The sequence below is a fragment of the Vicugna pacos genome, chromosome 13, assembly GCF_048564905.1.
Source record: "Vicugna pacos chromosome 13, VicPac4, whole genome shotgun sequence".
NCBI lineage: Eukaryota > Metazoa > Chordata > Mammalia > Artiodactyla > Camelidae > Vicugna > Vicugna pacos.
In genome coordinates this window covers 4233337-4254761 of record NC_132999.1, presented here as the reverse complement: position 1 = coordinate 4254761, position 21425 = coordinate 4233337, and the positions used below count along the sequence as shown (strand labels likewise).

General features: G+C 37.6%; 1 protein-coding gene across 1 annotated transcript in view; it reads right to left on the bottom strand.

Moving 5' to 3' along the window:
- The window catches only part of COL24A1 (collagen type XXIV alpha 1 chain), a 397032-nt gene that overhangs the window by 134190 nt on the left and 241417 nt on the right, over positions 1-21425 (bottom strand). The window contains exons 30-33 of the mRNA XM_072974057.1: positions 9380-9433; positions 7140-7193; positions 5487-5540; positions 4003-4056 (exon numbers count right to left, since the gene is read on the bottom strand). Coding sequence (XP_072830158.1) covers positions 4003-4056; positions 5487-5540; positions 7140-7193; positions 9380-9433 — 216 coding nt within the window. The remainder of the gene's footprint in view (positions 1-4002; positions 4057-5486; positions 5541-7139; positions 7194-9379; positions 9434-21425) is intronic.

The following is a 21425-nucleotide window of genomic DNA, read 5'->3' as shown; positions in this document are numbered from 1 at the left end:
AATACCTGCCTTAAAATATATGATTACCTATAGAGCTCCTGAAAAATGTATTCTAGTTAAGCAAATAAAATTAAATAAAAACGTAAAAAATATAATCTTTTCTTTATCCTCTTTTAGAAAAGTTAAAGTTGGCTATAGTGAGTGACTATTAGTAGTTTCTAAAAGCTAGAATAAAATCTGATAGCTCAGCTACATAAACTAGAAATGTTTTGTAGAATAACAAGTACCCTGAATTGTAGGCAGTAATTTTAACTAAAGTTCACTAAATTCCTGAATAATCAATATAGTCCTAAAAGCATTTAATGATAGGGACAGAACCACTTCCATATAAATGCTACAGTTAAATTTTTAAAAACTGTGATTAACTAAAACATTAACATAAACTGTGCACTGGCATATTTAGAGAGACTTTTATGAGGATTGCAAGCCCATCTCTATAACACTTGTAATCAATTTTAATAAGCTCCAGGAACTATGAATGAAAGAAACAGCCCTTCTCAAAAGAACAAACGTCTAACTTAGCTTCAGTATACTTATTTTTACTTTTAACCATATCTGTCTTTGCTTGACCCACCTATTAATTTTATATTTCGTTTTATACATATTTAATACAGTAAGATTAGTTTTTTATATTCCACTTTCCATTCTCAGATGCCTCAGCTTTGATTTTATTCTTGTTATAGGGTTTTTTTCAGGAGAAGAAACCACAGAAGAAGCTCTTCTTTATCATTTGGAGTGTTCCAGGTTCCACTAGCATTGAATTTAAATGCAAATTCTGATGGCTGCTTTCCCAATATGATAGGCATTTCCGTGAAGGGGCCACATTCAGAGTTTTTGTAGCCCTATTCATTCTACATCTTGCATAGAAAATCTCTAACATTACATATCTCTAACAATAGTTATTTCAGTTTTTTCTGCCCATTTAAATCTTAAGCAGCATAGTCAGAATAAAAAAATTACTCAGTTATATGACACCAAACCACCCCTCTAAAGAAAGGATATAAAATCTAAAGTTGTTTCATGATCAAAGGGCCAATCCATGGGCAAGAAAGATGATGAAGTTAACTTTGCTCTGTGTGTTCTCTCTCCTGTCAGGGCAGCTGGACATACATGTGTCTACCGGAGAGACACCAAGGGATCAGGTACCCAGCCCCAAAGAGTTAACTACTCACATTGAGGGACAATAGCTAAGATTGTGTTGATTCCTAGTGACCTCAAATGCTAATCCACTCTCTCTCTGGTACTGTAGTAGAGAAATCTACTAGCCTATCTATTGTCTGTGTGAGGGATATGACTGTGTGTATTACATTAATTAGCATTAATGTATTACATTATTTCACTTCACTTAACGTTTCTTCAGTCAAACTTGGCAGGTGATAACAAAGCTTAGAGTATGTAGGATAAATAATAATAGTTTAAATTTATCCCAACTCTCCCAGCTAGGAATCTCAAACTACATGAATATTTTCAGGCAATCCTGTTAACTTTTTCAGCTATATCAAGGGTAGGATTACACAGTCTTCACAAAGCAAGTCAGACAAATTTTCATGCTACTAAGCAATGTAGTAAGCTGTTTGGGTTGTTTCCTGAGATGGCAGGCACTGTCGCTTCTCTGAGCTCTTCCTGTCCTCTGTCAATATTGTGTGACACTTCAAAAGCCACTGGACTGTAAGTCATTAAACCATAAAATCCATGTGGTCTAGATCTAAGGAATAGTTAACCTCAGTCCTCTAGGATACCAGGAGAGTGTCTGACAGACTGCAGGAAATCAGTAAATGTTAGGTGGATGGGTGGCAGATGGATGTATTCAGGAGGGAAGCACATGAGCAGGCAAACTCCTTGGGGATCGTCCCTACCATTCATGATGCTCACATGTTCACATTTGCTAACAGTACAAATCGCAGTCAGAACAGCACGGGCATAGAAGCACTTGCTCCATAATGATATTTCTTTGTGTGGTCTCAGTGCAAATGTGCCTGGCTTCCCCTCCAATGTACTGTGACACAATTGTGTGTCATAAAGTGTTATAAGTGTGCAGGAAATATTGATCCCCTCAGCTTTTGGGGCAGCCAGAAAGGGCTGGGGCACGGGAATCGCCAGCCAGATACCTTTTTCATTTATCTCCATGGGCTGGACATACATTCTCATTTTTTGAGTGAAAACATTTGGAAGGATATGTGGTAAGATCACATCCATACTGGAGAATGGACTGATGGGAGAAGAGGATACTGGGTGATAATTAGAACGGAACTTTGCAGTACTATATTTTCTCAGATATTCTGGCCTTCAGTTCTTTTTTGTATTTCCAATGTTCACTGATTACCTGAAACACTCTCCTATAAAGAAAGCACTTTTGTTCTACACAAAGCCCTTATTTCTAAACAAAAAGATAGTATTTAGAAAGTACTAGGTGAGCTTTAAATAATTCTGAGAAGCCATTTGGGAATGAATCAGTACAATGTATTTGGAGGATGAGAGGAAAGTTGACCCTTGAGGAGGTAAGAGTTGAAGACAAAGTGTCGAATCGAGAAAGATTAACAATTTGCCCAGGGATCACAGAGAGGTTAGAAAATTGCAGAGATGAACGTTCCAAATGACTTAGGACACAAGTGGATGAGGAGCACATCTTGCTTCAGCACATGGCTTATGCCTGGATAATCAATAAGACCTCCTCAATCCCTTAGCTAACAAAAGCCTTTCTTTCCTTCCTTTTTTTTTTTAATCAGTCACAAAACTGAACTTTCCCACTATGAGTAGTACAAAGTTGAATAAACACATTTGACCTGACCAAGTACTGAATGCTGGCAGGATACAGACCACTAAGTGACAAGAGTACAGATCGCCTTCCACCATTTTAAAATTTTATTATTTTAAATCTTAGTTGGGCTAAAATAGATGTGGCCATCAGGAATATTTATAGACTGTAAATCCAAAACCCCGAAGGGAAAATAGTTTTTCAGGAAAGAAATGATAATGTAGAAAAATATGCTCTCTTTCTTTAATCTTCACTTGAAATTGAAGTCGTTATTTTAAACTGGTATTCATAACAACTTTTTCCCATTTGCCAACTAAAAAATGGCAGTTTACAAAAAAAATTTGTTAGTTGGAAGCCGTGTTTTTAGAGTTTTAAAATATTTTCTTCACTAGCTGTAAAACTCAAGGTAAAGACAGAGGAGAAAACAGAGTTCTTAAAGCCTACATTTTTAAATTAATCAAGGAAAAATAATATTCAATGAGGTATCAGACAAACACAGGCTTTGGAGTCAGACACACTAACGTTTGAATCCTGGTTGTGCCACTTGCTGTGTGTTTACTGGTTGTATACTTAAACTCTTTGAGCTCCGTCTTCTGCAGTTGTAATATTTAAGATACATGCCTTTCCTTCTTAGAGTGGTTTTGAATATTAAGTTAGATAGTAGAGGTAAAAGTGCCTGGCATATGACAAGCATGCAGTAAAAGGTGGTTCTTATTTCTTTAAAAAAAAAAAAAGGATTTAATGTTTAAAAGACTTAGAGTAAAAGCTCTTAAATTCTTAAGCATAATTACTAGGCAATAATAATTATCCTACCTGTTATTTACAGGTAATAAACTTAGTCACCCTGTGTATCTTCCTTCCATTTCTTATCACTCTTATTTTGTCATGCTGTTACTATCCCTTGCTCTATGAATCTCTTCTGAGTAGAAAAATAATGTATTTAAACATCTTCACATATACAGTTCCCCCAGAGAAGGACACTGGAAGTTGGGAATAAGAAAGAAGAGTTCTATATCAATTAGTAAAATTTCTGAAACACAAAGCGGAAAACTATGGTTTTATAAGTGATTATGAATTACATTTCAATTAATGTAGGTAGGTCATCAACACAATAAAAACAAGGGAAAAAACCCAACAATATCTAAGCACAGTCTAGAAGACAGAGACCTATTTTTGCTGAGCGCATCACTATTTATGATGTCATTTTTTTTTTGAGGTTAATGTACTTCCTTGATTAGATAACTTACTCTTCGTCCTTTAGGACCTTGACTCCCAGGTGGTCCTCTTGCCCCCACATGACCCTACATGTTGAAAATTTAAAAATCAGTTATAGAATTCACAAGAATGTTAAGAGAATAGTAGTTGTAACTTTTATTCTGACATATAATTCTCTTTGAAATTCTTAAAATTGATTAGTCTTCTTAAAAAATATTTTAATTATTAAACAAAGACTATACTTCTGTCCTCCAATATTGTGCTTTTGACATATTCTACTATTTAGAGAAATTTAATTTCTAGGTTATTACATCCTGAACAAAGAAGGGGAAGTGTTTACTATTCACCGACCAAGCAGTTGCTGTGTTGAACACATCCAGAATGGAGGTGGAGAGAAACAGCCACTTAGCCAGTCTGCCAGTCTAATCCGCCTGGTCCATCAAAGAACGAATGGCTACTGTTACAAGATTTCTTTCTCATTATTCTAGATATTTATGATAATCCCATCACATAAAAATAAATCTTTTTCTGTTACCATGAAAATGCCACAAAATGTTCCAAATTAATATGCCACAAAGAATATGCTGCAATGAAGATTAAGTTATTTGTTACTAAGTCAATTACAATGAATTATTTTTATACCTGATCATCTCCAATAAATAATAGAAAACAAAATGTATTTATCTACACAACATTAGGTAGATAAAAACATTGAAATGTTTGAGGATTTAAAATCTATTTCTTATGTTCCATGGGTAAAAAGACTGGCAATTGTGCCCCAGATCAATCTTCCTAGTTTTTGAAGCCAACAGCCTGTCTATGAATATACTAGAAATCTGGGCTTACCTTCAAATCAGAAGCTTCACAAAACAGCATAAACCTCTGATTATAGGTTTACTTAGTGGATCACAAATGCTGATATTTTTCACATTTAAGTTCACAATAACTGTCAAATTTTGATAAGCAAATTCTCTCTCTTTAGGGACAAGATTTCATTATCTTTTGGTAAACACAAATGGAGCATTTTCAAAACTCAATTTCTGATTAGTAAAGATGTATTTTCTATGAATTTTATCAGTCTGAGAATATTTGCAAATTTCTAAGAACAATATATTGGAACTTGCACTTGTGATTGTTTATCCAATTGGTCTTATTTCTAAGTTCTGATTGCTGACTCTGTGTTCTTATATGCAGTGTTTCAAAAGAAAGCTTAAATGTCTTTGTTTCAAATTTTTATTTTATTGAGTTATAGTTTACAATGTTGTGTCAATAAATGTCTTTTGTTTTTGTCGGCAGAGTTGTACTATTAGAAGTGAGTGGTACATAACAGAGCAAGTAGAAGTCAGGAAGTTCAAGATACCATGAAATATTCTGGAGTATTTTGCATTGAGTGGGGATAGAAGAAGCCTCTGTTAATTCAGACATTACTTATTTTGCATAAAAACATATAGCGTAACCAAAGCCATGGATTTCAATTTAAACATTCTAGGGAATTCAAAGTCTTTTCTGTACTTACAGGTAATCCCAGTGGGCCTATGGGTCCTGGATCCCCAGGGGGACCTGGATATCCCTATAATTTAAGTAAAAATATAGAAGACATAAATTCTCCATCATATCTAATTATTTTCATTGATGACAAATCAGTAAACTATAAAATTTAATTCAATAAGCTCTCCCGCTCCTATCCAAGACATGAGGCCCTAGGAAATGTTTCACAGATAGGTGACAGAAATAAAACATGTCTACACAGAAGCTGTGTTTACTTTTATTAGAAACTCTTTGCCTAAAAAGAAATTTACTAGCTAAAGAATCACATATTAAAACCTGTTAAGAAGAGAATATTCATCTTACCTTTCTGTAGGTTGTTACGTATGAATAGATGTATGTGCTGTTTATTAGATTGTGAGAGGTCTGGAATTTCAGTAATTTAGAAACGTGAATGTGTACAAATACTCTAGCCTGTCAAATTTTAGAAGGACCACAGCCTTCACGGTATTAACCATATTCAGACAATTCAGAGAATGCCTTAGAAGGTAATAATTCCTGAAATTAATTAGCCTCATGAGTGTATTAAATTTCCTAGTTGATAGCAATTGGAGATAGGTTAAAAAAAAAATCTTACAAAGCTTCATGGATAATACAGAAATTAAAATTGAAGAAAAATTTATATAAAATGAATTTGTAGACAGTATTAGGTGCCACCGAGATCCATCACAATTTTCAGAAAATCTGAAGGCAAGATTCTTTTATTGAAAATAATTATTTGTTCTAGTTCCTATCACATTTAGAAATTGTACTAAAAAAACCCTTGTAATCTAGTTGTAAAATGTATCAGCTATGTGTGCGGAATCTAAAAAAAGAAAAAAGAAGACACTAATGAACTCACCTACAAAACAGAAACAGATTTGTAGACACAGTAATTAATCTTATGGTTATGGCGTGGGGAGGGTGGGTTGGGAAGGGATAAACTTGGTATTTCAATATTTGCAAATATTAACTACTATATATAAAAATAGATAAAAACAAACTTCTCCTGTATAGCACAGAGAACTATATACAATATCTTGTAATAACCTTTAATGGAAAAAAACATGAAAACGAATATATGTATGTATATGCAGGACTGGGACACTGTGCTGTACACCAGAGGTTGACACATTGTAACTGACTATACTTCAACTAAAAAAAAAGAGAAAGTAACCCCTTCCAAAAATGTATCAGTTATTACTGTCTTAAAGGTATAAGAATGTAAGATGAATTCTAGATTCTGATCCTTCATATATCAGAGAATTACCTCCTGACTACAAACTTAGGAAAAGTGGTAATGATGATACATGCAATATAAAAGATAAGTTATAAAAGAAAAGTAGAATCTTAATTGAATTTTCCTCTTCATCCACTTAAGCTAATTTGTGATGGTTTAATCCTTCTCTTTAAAACTATAGATTCATTTGACCAAGCCATCTGATTTGCATGCTTTTTAGTGCCAATCAGCATTCAGCATTCTGAATAGTAAACTGCTTAGAGGAGAAGAAAATTCTAATGGAAATTTACTATAAAATATCATTTTTCACTTACTTAAATTTCATTCAAGTCAATTCCCCCTCTGAAATGCCTTAACTCTATTATGTTCTTTGGAAGCATGTCCTTCAAATCACTGAGCTCTTACCATAACACCCTTCTCCCCTTGGGGACCTAGTGGACCTGGACTTCCACGCTCTCCCTTTTAAAACAAAGAAAAAAGCCAAACATTGAGACATGTTAATCAGTCATGAAAGAGCCAAACCTAGACAGGAAACTCATCCTCATTTTCATTGATCTTCAAATTTATAAATTTTGCATTTTTACTGTAAAGTTGCTATATTTTTCTTATAATAAGAATCCTCTTAAGATACTTTCCAAGGGATAGGATAAAATACTAAAGCCTTATTACAATGAAGAAAATAGAAATTATGAATAAACGGGCTTTAAAATTAAGCATGCATCATATGCCAAAGTTTTGCAGGCAGAAATGCTTACAATTTTGAGACATAACAGATGAGAATAGTAAAAGCATGAAAGCATATTGTAAAAATTAACTAAGTGTATAACCACTGAACAAAAATTTATTTCTGTAGTCTGTCCACCACAATTAAGCATAAACTTAATAATCAAATAAGCCACAGCAGATTAAAGGTCTAAACTGACACACATTGAAATTCCAAGGATTTTGAAAATGTCAGTGTAGGAGATTCGACTTAGCACAAAGGTAACTAAATCAGAACGAGAAAAACTGCAAACACCATCTAAATTTTTTGAACTGAGGTCATTTTATATTTGTTTCATTATTAACAAAACATAAATAAATACGTATTAAGCACTTTTCATGTTCTGACAGTTGGAGGAATATAACAATAACTTGACTTAGAGTCTACCCACAAGGAACTGGAGCTATGACATTAACAAAGATGAATCAATTAAAGGACGATTAACTTTTAAATTGTGCAGTACTTATTTTAAGTCCAGGAAGGGTAGGATTAGAATCATCTGCGAAGACTTTATAGAGGAGATGGGAATTTAATATTTTGGCTGTGAATAAATAGAGCGAAGGGGAGAGGATGCTCTAAACCAAGAAAACAGTAAGCATAAGAATAGGAACAAGCATGTAATATATGAGATGAGGAGCAAGAAAGACGTATACCAGGGAATATTAGAAAAATTGTTGCATGAACTGATTAAGTCAAAATCATGTAGTATCTTGACAGCAAAGCAGAGGAGTGAACAGTCTAAACAACAGGGAGCTAATGAAGGTTTTTCAAAATGCTCCATCATGACCCATCAAAATCAGTCTTCTGCATATCATGTGTAGGCTGGATTAGAAGATAGAACGGGGAAGGGTAGGGTGAGTGTGATTAATAAGAGTATGTCTGAGGGGGCTGCTTTGGATTGACTATTAGGATTAAACTGTAAAGAAAAACCTCTAAGATACGTCACACAGGATGGAGGAAAAGGAAACGCAAAGATGCGTTCACTCTATCTATCCTGGGGAACTAGAACAGAGATAGGTATAAGGCACTAACAGAAATGAGATAATTGGGTAGAGACAAGTTTGGATGTGGGAAAAAATGATGAATTTTAGATATGTTGATTTTGACTTAAAAATTTCAGATGGAAATAACTGGAATATTGTGTAATTCACTTCTAATCCTGGCTCTACTTAATTATTCACAAACAGTGGCCTTGCACAGTAACTGCGTTAGACTACTATGCTTACAATTTATATTCAGCAAGTCAGGTTTCAGTCAAAGAGCTGAAGTTTTGGGTTTATTACCCACTGGTCCATTATAAGACTCCATTAAAAAAGTTTCAAAAAATACCCTTGCTGGTTTCAAGAGAGGAATTCTTTCTTTCTTTCTTTCTTTTTTTAAACTTTCCTAAATTGAACCTCAATATGGAAAATCATTCCCAAGATAATAATTTCTAGGAAATCTTTAAGCAAATTACAATTTCCATCACAACAGCCAAAAAGATCCATGAATAACTTCATACTGGATTCCAAGTGGAAATAAAGAGATTGTGACTAAAACTTGGATCAGGTAAAGTGATAACTTATTCTTCTCTTTCAAAACTGTTTCCTTTAGGGGCTTGTTCTCAGAAAGTATCTTTAAATATTTTCTAGTCATAAACCTAGACCACCAATTTCATCTTTTGTCTTCAGAGCACATCATTATAACCAAATGAGTATTCTGCCTTTTAAAAATCAGAAACATATCTGCTATTAACTATATTTCAATATATTTAAGATATTCAATACAGGTAATATGTTTTAAGTTATGAATGATTTCTAATGCATAAAATATCACATGGATGTCTCTCCTTTGAGTTTAGCTTAGAATCCTTACTATTGAACAAAATAATGAAAGAAATTACCTTTTCACCAATGCTCCCAGTCATCCCAACCTCTCCAGGTAAACCAATAGGTCCCTTTAAGGAAAAAAAATATAACAGAAGATACACATGTATTGCATTGCTGTTATAGCATACCGGTTTTAAGTTACCTGTAAACATTATGTTTCTCTCTAATTTATCCAAAATTTTATCTTAGAGTAAAATTTCTGCTACTATTGGTGTCCAGCCTATGACTTTACACCAGAATTAACTATTCACTCAATCAAGAAATATATATGAGTGTCTAATATGTGACAGGCCCTATGATGGGAAGCACCGAGTGTCAAATTCAAGTGTAGTCCCTGTCCTCACAGAGCTTACAATCCAGCGGCTGTTACAAAACCTCCTGCAGTTTGCATAGCTTCCTGATGTGGACACATGAGCTTAAGAAATCATTTCAACTTGGAAATGATCTGAAAGCTTTCTGAAAGGTCCTCAGTGCATGAGGGAATAGCACCCCCCAACCAATTCATTCAAAAAACATGTGGTGCCTGCTCCGTGCCACTCTCGCTGCTGAGATTTCATTAGTAGGCAAGGAGGACCTAGGCCCCGCCCTCATGAGGCAAAAAGAATTGTAAACAGACAAAAACAGCTAAATCAGAAAGTGAATAATTACAAATTATGATGTAAGTTCATAAAGGGAACAACTGTGAGGTAGAGAAGATGGTCAGGGTAAACCTGAGGCCTGACATTTAAACTAAAAGCTGAAGAATGAGGAGAGGCCAGTGGGCCAAGCGAAGGAAGGAGGAAGAGGGTTGTAGGAAGAGTAAAGAGCCTGATGAAAGAACGAATTTGGCAGAAGAAAGGCGGCCGTCAGGAACACGGTTTCAGAGCGAACAGGTGAGAGGTTCATCTCCCTCTGTCTTCCTGGATTCTGCTTCAAGTTGGACAGAAAGCAAAGAAAGCGACACAGCACAAGCGTTCTAAGGAGGACATAATCCTTTTCCTTGGTTGTATAGAAGCTTTTGAGTTTGACTTACTTTTGTTTTTATTGCCTTTACTTTAGGTGTCAAATTCAAAAAAAAATGTGGTGTCATTCTTGTAACATTTTATATGTGGCTAGTTTACAAACTCTATTCTATTCCATTATTTCTCTCACTCATTTTTTTTTTCTACTGTTTTTATAGCTGTCCCTACTACAGAACTGAAGAGTACTCTAAAACAGCTTTAGATCAGCGGTAAAAGGAAAACTCAACAACATAGGCTTTAAATCTATTTATCCTTTAAATCTACATTATTGTTTCATTTGAAAACTATCCACACACTTGAAAATCAATAGGTGAATCAGACGAATACATTTAGACTTGAGGTCTATCAACTTTCCTTAAACCTAAGATGTATTGATTATAAGATACAGCATTATTTTTATATCTCTAAACAGAAAAAAAGATTCTGCCAAGTAATTATAATTCACCACTGACTGTAAGAATATCCCGATTTTACAAATATTAAAATGTGAATAAAGTATAGTGAAGTGTATGATTGTTAAAAATACCCACTGCTCCTTTCTGTGGTAAGAGTACACATGCGTACATCCCTGTGTTGTCACCATCAGACTTGGCCACGGGATTTGCAGTGTCAACGGGAGAAATAAAATCCTCCATCTCACTGACATCAGGCTTCTCTAGGTAACTTACTTCAACCAAATGAAAACGAGAGTGTGCAGAAGTGATATGTGCCATTTTTTTTTTAAGTCAGTTTACTTTTTCCTTCTACATGAGGCCAGCCATGTCCCAGACAGGAGCTGCTCCTGAAGCCTGGGTGTCAGAGTGCAGAAGAGACAGAATAGAGCCACACTCAACCAGCAGTCTATAAAGTGCAAGTAAGAAATAAACCTCTGTTGTTGCGAGCCACTCATATTCTGAGGTTGTTTCTTACTGAAGCAAAACTTAACGTGACTGACGTAATGTGTATTTTTACATTGATGAAATCTGGCATTTATTTGTCTGAGAAACAGGCAATTTCCTTCACTTTCTTTTAACCCGTGTACTAAGGGCCCTAGAAGATGGTAGAGCTGAAAGAACAAAGAACTTGGGCTTCTGAATCACTTCATAGGGGAGAGCTACCTGATTATAGCTGTACTGGACTATTAACACGAGCAAAAACAACTTCTCTTCACATTGAGGTTACAAAAAATGTTAAGTTTACTTGTTACAGCCATTATCAGTCTCCTAAAAATAGAGTGAATTAAAATATGAAATGAAAAACTATAACCTAGCTCAATTGGCCTATTGAAGAGATAGTCTCACAGAAACCATTTTATAAATGAAGATGGTATAAAATACACTGAATCAACTTCTGGTTTAGATTGCAAATTAACTTCTTCAATAAATGTAAAGTGATCTGTAGGAAATAAAATTAAATGCATGTTTACTTGTCCATGTATTAAGCCCTGTGCTAAGAGGTGGAGAGGATACAAAGATGAGAAAGCTGGATGAGGAAAAAGTATATTCTCTGTAATTTAAGGGAAGAAAAAGTAAAAGCCAACATAACGCAAAGGCAGGGGAGAGCCTATCTGGTTGAGAACATAAGGAAAAGCTTTACAGAGAACGCAGTATTTGAGGTATGGCTAACCGTTGACAAGACAAATGGTGAAAGTGCATTCAGAGTCGAGGGAATGATTTGAACAGAAAGTGGGAGGTAGCAAATGATGAAACATTTGTCAAACATAAAGCAAATCCAGACTGGAGTACAGGATATGCGCACAAACGAGACTGGGATAAATGTATTGGTGATACACTCTTGAGGATTTTGACTGCCAAGCGAGGTATTTGTGTTTGTGGTGTTCGCAGAAAGAATTTATGTTTGTAGAAGAATCACTGTTGGTTTGAGTAAAGGAGGAATGTAATCATATCTGTACTGAATGGATAGTAATTCAACAACATTGTGTTCAATGTGTGGAAACGGGAAAAAATAGAAGATAGTGTGAAGAGTTAGAAGCCACTGTAACCGTCCAGGCTAAGTGTAACACTTCTATGACAATGGTATCATGATTCCAAGAAACAGTGGCTCAAGGGAGAAGCCAGTGTTACAGGAAAGATGATGAATTAAGCCACGGGACAATTGTGGCACTTATAGAGTTTATGCTGAAATAAGAGTTTGTAAGTTCATCGAAAAATCAACTGCTGAAATCACAAGAATGATGTGGTACATACAGTAATAATAAAAGAGAAACAGCAGTGAATCTTAATGAAGATTCTTTGGAGGCAAGAGACAGAAGAGAAAACAAAGGAGTCGGAGAGGAGGAGAACCACGACTGCGCAAAGAAAGCTAAAGAAGGAAAAAGTTTCAGGAAGAGAGAAATCAGGGTTATGTGGGAAGGGGTGACAAGGATGAACACTGAGTAGTCACTGAAACCGTAGCCTTAACTTATAAGAACTATCAGCAATTTGTATCTTTTTGACTAAGAATTTTCATTTAAAAACGTTTCAAAATACAGACTGCACATCTAAAACATATTTAAGAAAACAACAAAGCTTTTAGCAGGAATGTGCCATGCTATAGGGCAAGACCTAGATAACTACAATAATTGAAAACGTTTCACTTTTTTGCAAAATGGTATAGGTTATAGTCTAAAGATTTGTTAGCTAAAGTGGAAATTCAGAAGGCCAAAAAGCCATATGTATAATAAATCACTTGTTAGAATTGAAAAGAAATACTGTTTTTTCCCCAAAAGTCAGTAAAAACTATAAAATACTCAGGTTCTATTTTTTAAAGTAACCACATCCTACTTATTCACTAAAGACTGGTATAAAGTCAGGATATTTCCTAGTTGAAATAAAAATGGTTTAAAAAAATTTTTTATGCGAAGTTCTTAGATGTGACAATTATCCTAAAGAAAAAAATCATTGTGTCTTAACTATAGTTTAGAGTTTCTCTATATTGTTTCAAGTTTTCTTTTCAATGTAGAAACAATTGTATTTACAGGATAATGAATCTCAGACCCTCCCCCCACCAACCAATTCCTCAAATTCACCTGAAAATACAATATACAAGGCTAATTCCCTAGGAGTTAGTTCTGTTTTATCTTAGAAACATATTAACTTCAACATCTGCATTAGTGTTACTGTGTTTACACTCTTTAAAAATAAGAGAATTTTACAAGACATCTTATCACAATAAGTAGTAATTAATTATATTATATGTAATTGCTGATATTTGACCATGTTTTTACCTTTAAAAATGGTAATTTTACATGATTCAATCAAGTGTGGGCTTGGAGGGTAGGAGAAACAGAAGATCAGCCAGACAGCAGGAAATAATTCAAGCACAACATGGAAAAATGTCTTCATCACTCATGTTCATTTCTCTACCTCAAGTTTGCGTACTTTTGCCCAAGACAATGATGCAGACTGCTGTCAGTCTAGACAGATAAGGGGAAGATGTAGAAAAGTGGAAAGAGTGCATAATATATCTGAGTAAAAAAAGAGAAATTCCTCTCTAGATATGATAAACATAAGACACCTATGAGACATTTTCGTAGGAATATTCACTATACAATTGTGTAAGCAGATTCAGAGCTAAAAAGATCTATGTGATCAACAGCAAACGGACAGTAGAGACCTAGAGAGTAAATAGGTCACCAAAGAGAGTATGTACCTGGAGAAAAGGAAGAAGCTAAGACCAGTACCATTCAGAGAGCAGGATGAAAAAAAAAGAAAACTTACGGAGGTGTCTAGACATAAACAGAAAGTGTACGTCAAAAGGAGGGTCCTGCCTATTTATTCATCATCCGTAATGTTTCTTCAGATCTTTTCATTTGGGGGTAGTTTTATGACTTGACAAGAATGAATGAACCTTTTCTGTTTATTTGTAAATACATCCCTGTTTCTAAATAGCTAATCTTTGGATCACTTCACTCCTATTTTCAAACAAAATCTGGAAACTGAAGATGTATTTCTTTGACCGTGTGACTTGGAGTCAGTTACTTTAGCTCATTGTGCCCCTTCCTCCACCATCCAGGAAGATGTGACTTTAAGTCAATTAGCCTGATGCTCTGTGAAGCCAGGGCGATACCTTGTCTGACGCTGTGTCCCTTATGTCTCACACACCGCCTGGGATGATAAATTATGCTGAATGAATGAGTGAATAAATTAGAGCAGGAGTGCTGGAAACAGAGACGAGCTGCCCACATGCCCTTCGAGAAAGATCTTATTGCCGCTGTCATCAGCTCCTTTAAAGTTTAGGCTTCAGCAAAGAGGCTTACGTCCAAAGACTAATTAAAGTGAGGTTACAAGAAGGCCTGGCCACATCCTCCTAACACGGCACTACTCTAATGGGCTCTGTGTGCTCAGAGCTCCCTAAGGGGCTGTTCTGGCTCTCACCTCCCCCAGTGGAAGGAGAGAGAAAACTGAGCCAAAAACCTAGGATTTGACAGTCAGAGTGACCAAATTCCAGAGAAGGCTGTACCTCTAACCAAGGCAAGTCTGTTATGCCAAGGTCAGGGCCTTGCACTAAGTGATGAATCTTTCCCTGATGGGCTGAGGATGAAGTTTTTGGAGCTCACCAAAGACTGAGGACACTCTGGCAGCAAAAGTTATAGCTTTTGTTATAATTTGTTTTCCAGGATATCTGACTTACTTTACAAAATATTCTTGAAGTCTACTTCTCTTTCAAGTGATGTGTGCTTATATTATACGTAGACAGTTTAACTATGCCCATATCTAGTGCCTAAGGAATTCAAATAAAGCAAACAAGGAAATGATGCAGCACAGGGCTTATCCTAAATCATACCTGTTACTGAGCACAGGAGACAGACAGCTCTCTCAATTTTTATATTTTCTGTAATGAGGTAGGCGTATAAGTAAAAAAAAACCAATGATTATTCACTGGTGTTATCCACTGAGTCTTTGAAACTAAGAACGTGCCTAATTAGCTTTATTTAAATTTTCTGAAAGCTGAAGATAAAATACCTATAAACACGGGTGACTAAAGAAAAGACAATTATATAGAAAGTCTGCATTCATTCACGCTTTAAAAAGTATGGAAATGCCATAAAACAAATGCATTTATTTAGCCAGCAAACATTATTTGAGAATATAATACATGCCAGGCATTAATGAATAATGTAGACTACTTTACATCGTCAGTTAAATGTAGAATAAGACGAGCACTTCGTTATTTTAGAGGCTCCTGACTGGACAGTAGTTTACTTTGGTATCAGTTCCTCCACTTCAGACTCCTGACATTTGGATCTATCGGTTTCCTAAGAGATAGAACTGAATGGTCTGCTCAGCATCCAAACAGGCATTTCAAGCTCTGACATTTCCCTCTTACTCTCTTAGACCGTACACAGTCATTAAATAAAAGTTCAGAATGAAGTTCTGCCTTGGGAAGGCCTGGCAGTGATTAAAAGAATATGCCTGGAATGTCTTCTCAACAGATGCTTTTACTCCCGCTTATGTTATGGGAGCTCAAGAGCAGCAAGGCAACCGGTCTGCCCTCCCTGCCCTGAGCTGCCTGGCAGTGTTCACACCCCCCACTCTTCTGAATGAGTCTCTTGGCAATAAATCAAACATGATAAAGTGAATATGAGCACAGGGCTACCATCTATCTTCGTTGAACTTCTTGGATAATTAGTTTCAAAAAATGTAAGCTGGATAAGACATAAGAGGTGTTTTCCTACTGTGACACTTGTGTGGCACCACACGTGAACTGTGAGGCCCTCCCAGGACCCCAGTAACTAGCGGGGTCATTCACGGAGAAGGACACGCGCTGACAATCACAGCACATTTTTTCACAATCAAAATTAGTTCTGTAATTTTTTTATGCAGACTTCATAGTTGAGTTTTTTTTTTTTTTGTGGACTCTATCTGAAGCTAAACTTAAAGTCAGAAAATCTATTGTCTGCTGCCTCCCAAAAATCTCTGTACCTAAAAGAGAGGGAAATGACAGCACGGCGCTGGTAAGTGCTTGTCTAGAAACGTGAGTTCTAGATTAGATCTCCAGCTCTGAAGCAAGTCATGCAACGAGTCTGGGTCTCATTCTCCCAATTCTGAAAACACAAAGAGGATGAGCTAGGCAATCGCTCACGTACTTTCCAGCTCTAAACTACAGTTTAAACACAGGGAAGAGGAAAACCAGTAAGGTATTCAAAATCTTTTGGACAGGTGAGGAAAAGGTGTAACTTAAAAAAAACTGGAATACTTTTATTTCATAGAGAGAGAATGTGTCTAACATTCTGGATTTTTCAGTATCACTAAAGAAAATATTTACTGATGACCTCTCCAGGAGGTGGACTTTGTGACCTCTCATAGACCTCACTTTATTTTTTTAAAATCTTGTTGTTTATTTATTTTTTAAACTTCTCTTATACATGTGTGTGGGCTTTGAGGGTAGAGGCTGTGTTCTGTTCATCTCAATGCTCACCTCACTGCCCAGCACCTTAATTTGCACATAGCAGGTGCCCAGTAAATATCTGTAGAATGAATACATGGTATAAATTAGATGCTAGAGTCAATTAAAATATTGAAATTGTGGAACTGTGGGACTCAGATAGGCTGCAGAAGGATCTGGAGGGCTTTTCTGAAAGATGAAGATATCACCTGCCAGAACGAAATCACACTGGGTCACGTGTGTCACTTATTTCTTGCTCTGTGATCTCCACTTGCATCATTTACTCCTGCTACTTCAGTGTGACAGAGCATCAACCCTGCAGAGCTTGACCTGAGTGACTGGCCTATTCGTGGCTTTATTTTGGGCCTCCCAGACTGTGTGTGATGTTGCTAATTCTCTGCTATTGACTTTCAGAGACCCTCAGTTTTGGTTTTGTTACGCTGCAGAAGACACTGGTTAAGGTAGTGATCTCACTGGTACCACACAGGTAGAAAACTCCCTCTGGGTAGAGAGCAGGTCCTTGAACGTTTACCGTGCTGAGGACACTCATAACACGGCACTGAGAATACCGAAGCTTAATGATGCCGGCAGAGCCCGTCTGAAAAGGTGCAGTCATTTCGCAGAAACTTTGTATGGGTTCTTAGGTTCCTCATCCTGCCGACTTTCTCTAAGGAGGTGAGCGAGCTGTCCCCGCATACCAACGTGCTGGTAATACAGTCTTTCCCATTACCTAACGCAGGGCGTGTGGAAATGTGGCAGCTCTGCATGAGCACACACAGGTTCCCCTTAGAGTGGCCTGACACTTTCAGGGCAGAGCACCTGCAGACCTCTGGGTTCTTAACAGTGTGAAAATGTCCATCAAGCTGTATGTCAACATTGCCAAGGACAACTTATAAATCCTCTATTTATAAGTATGCAAATATTCTGACTCCTTACTTAGGAAGTGGACAGTGATGGGATAGATCCACAACGTACACTGAATTCTAGGAGACATTTATTTTTCCAGTGAGAGACCAAGACCGCAACTTAATTATCTCTCAGCTACTGGGGATCAAGTTTAGCCTAACACACTTACTTCTTATTGTTCAAGATGCTGGGACAATCTAAGCAAAATCCTTGAGCGCAGATTTGTATGACCCTCCTCTTGTACTGGGTTCCTCCAGTACACAGCAGTTCTCATCTCTTAATAGTTGGAACCTTGAAATCGTCACCAACTGATCTGCCACCCCTGCCACAGATGTCACATAGGTTGGTCTAATTAAGGCAATCGGATATATTCTAAGCTAAATTTTGGAGAGAGGGCAGGTAGAGGGAAGTTCCGATTTTGGGTGGTTCTGAATTTTAAGAATGAAATGAACAGATCCACTTTCAGACTTCCTATAGGCAGTTTGAGTGACTACACCTTTAAGTCTCTGAAATGTTCTCAGAGGGGTAATGATATAGTTTCTCATGACTTACTTGTTTGGTAAGTCATTGGCTACCTGGAAGATACTACGACACGTTCCTCAGATCCTGCCTCTTGCGAGCGTTACGCCTGCTTGTCTGTGCACAGAAGACACAGGCCTGCTTACAAGTATTGCTGTCCTCACAGCAGCTCCTCACTGGTGTCTGGGAACTTGGATTTGGGGAGGGTTCCCACCATTTCCAGAACTGATAAGAGTGCCTCTTGTCAGAGGGCCTAAACTGTTTAACCAAACAGTGCGGTTCACGCTGAACACCTGCTCTCCTTCCGGGAGCTGGGCGTTTTGGTGTGCACTGGGCAGAGATGCCGATGTGACCAGCCCCCAGGGGAAACCACGGGCTCCGAGTCTCTAGTGAGCTTTCCTGGTGGACAATACTTCACACGCGTCGTCAGCTCACTGCTGGGAGCGCTAAGTGGGTCCTGCGTGATCCCACCGGGAGAGGACTCTGGGGAGCTGCTCCGGTTTCTTCTGGACTTAGCCCCCTGCGCCTTCTCACATGCCGTCTCTGCTCTGCATCCTTTCACCGTAATACATCTTAGTTACGCACATGACTCTGTGCTGAGTCCTGTGAGATACTAGTGAGATCACTGCCTTGACAGTGTATTGCAATGACTGTATTTTAACTGTTGTTAACAGTGGTGCCTTGACCAAGATAGCGACATAAGAGAATCCTAAATACACCTTGTCCCACAGACACGCCAAACGTTCAGCTACACATGAAGCAACGCCTTCCAAGAGAGATGTGGGAACTCGCTGAGTGACTCCTACACATAGACCCACATCAACGCTGGCAGGACGGGATGAGACACCCTCACCGTCAAGTCCACCTGGGGCGCAGCGCTATGTAACTGCGAGGGGCCCTCCAACTCCCAGCTTCCCCCTGAGAAGCGAAGGGTTTGGGCCCCACATCCAGCACTCCAACTTTTAAGACTCACCAAAAGGACAGGCTCCCAGAACACCTGGCTCTTATAGCCAACAGGGTTTGTGTCCACAAGACCCATAATACTACAGCAAAGAAAGAAGCAATTCTTAATGAGGGCACAAGCACTCACCAAGGCTACACCCCCAGGTCTCAGTGTACACGGAGCAGGCAAAATCACCCATTTCCCAGTCTTCTCCTAAAAGAGGTTTACTTGCATACTTTAAAAGCCGCTGCCTAAGGGCCAGATTTCTAACCTAGGAGGCATCTGGAAGAGACCTCCCCTGGAGAACAGGGAGGCAGCAGCCCCCTCCCCCACCCCCTCGCTCCAGCCTGCAGCAAGTCACCAGTGTCTCCGTGGAAGGAGTTTGTACACACGACTGTACTCCAGCTTTTCCAGCTGCTTCCCGAGGGAGAGGTATCCATATGGCCTGGCTCTGATACTCAGTGGGACTTAAGTTCACACGTCCTGCAAGACTGTAGCAAACAAACAATCAGTTCTTAACCAGCTATCCACCTAGGGCTCAGTGCAGAGGGAGCAAAAAATGCCTTTTTGTCTGCTCCCAGTCTTTCCATGAAAGGGGTTTCTCCGTATACCTTAAAAGCTGCTGCCTGAGGGCCTGTCATCTAATTTAGCAAGCATTTAGGAGCTGGATGCAACCCTTCCCAGAGACAGGGAATGACAGTGAACACCTTGTCCCTTCCTCCCTCCATCCTGCTCCGACAATAAAACCAAGTCACCAGTATCTCCTGGAAGGAGATTGCACACCAGTTTTTGTGGCTGCCACCTGAGTGACAGGTCCCTAGGCTACCTGGCTCTAACAGCCAACAGAGCTGGCATTCACAAGTCCAACCGGGCTGGAGCAAACAGAGAAACAGTTCTCAATAAATACAGGAGCACCTCCCTGTGGCTTTAAACAGAGGTCGGCACAGAGGGAGCAGGCAAAAACTCCATCTTCTATTTTCCCCCTGGAGGGGGCTTAACTACATCCTTTCTTAGCTGTGGCCTGAGGGTTCAGCTTTGAATCAACCTGCATACGTGGTCCTTCGCTTTTGGACACTGACAGGTCTTAGCATACCCTGAACTACTGGGAGCCATTAAGAACAAAGAGTATTTTACTTTATAACAGTCACTTAATGCATCTTTAATAAGGATAAAAGAAAAATATATACTTAATATAAAATAAAGTATATAAGCCTTTATATGTTTGGCTTTCAAAAACTTCTGTGCTTTTAGCTTGAGGCACATCATCAGTGTATCATTCATTCACCCCACAGATAGAAATTTTGCATTTTAGCTTTTATCTTATAATCATGTGAATTACAAAAATTTGTTGGTTTCTCTTTAATAACCACTTACATGTGACTTAAGTGGTCAGTCTCTTGGTCTCTCTCTTATCACATTTGGTTTTGTGACATGCATGATTTTCTGTAGTCTTTGTTTTCCCATACCCTTTAGCTTTCATATTTGTAGAAAAAAAGTTCTATAGGACCACATCTAGTATAGTATTTATTATTTTCTTAGTAATTTACTTTGCTTTTTACAAAGAGATGACATAAATGTCAAGAAAGTAGAATGTCTTACAGCCCCAAGGACTCAAAAATCCTTCCACCTTTGTAAGCACCTCAACCATTCCTAGAAATCTGCTAACTCTGTTTTCTTAGATAAATCTCTTGTGCTTGAAATTAAAAAAGCTATTGGTGGGCGAGGAGGGTGGGAAGGAATAAACTGGGAGCTCGAGATTTGCAGATACTGACTGGTATATATATAAATAAACAAGTTTATACTGTATAGCACAGGGAAATATATTCAATAGCTTGTAGTGGCTCATGGTGAAAAAGAATATGAAAATGAATTTATGTATATTCATGTGTGACTGAAGAATTGTGCTGTACACCATAAATTGACACAACATTGTAAACTGACTATACCCCAATAAAAAAATAGTAGAAAACAAACAAATAAAAAACTATTGGCAACTCATTTATAAAGTAATCATTCACCTTGGAGTTACCTGAATATGATTTTTAGAAAATGGCAAGGTTAGTAGAATTATCTTTTTAACTCTCCAAGGAAGACATACAAATGATCAAAAAGCACATGAAAAAATGTTCAATATCACTAATTATCAGAGAAATGCAAATCAAAACTACAATGAGGTATCACCTCACACCAGTCAGAATGGCCGTCATTCAAAAATACAAAAATGACAAATGCTGGAGAGGCTGTAGAGAAAGGGGAACCCTCCTACACTGCTGGTGGGAATGCAGTTTGGTGCAGCCACTATGGAAAACAGTGTGGAGATTCCTC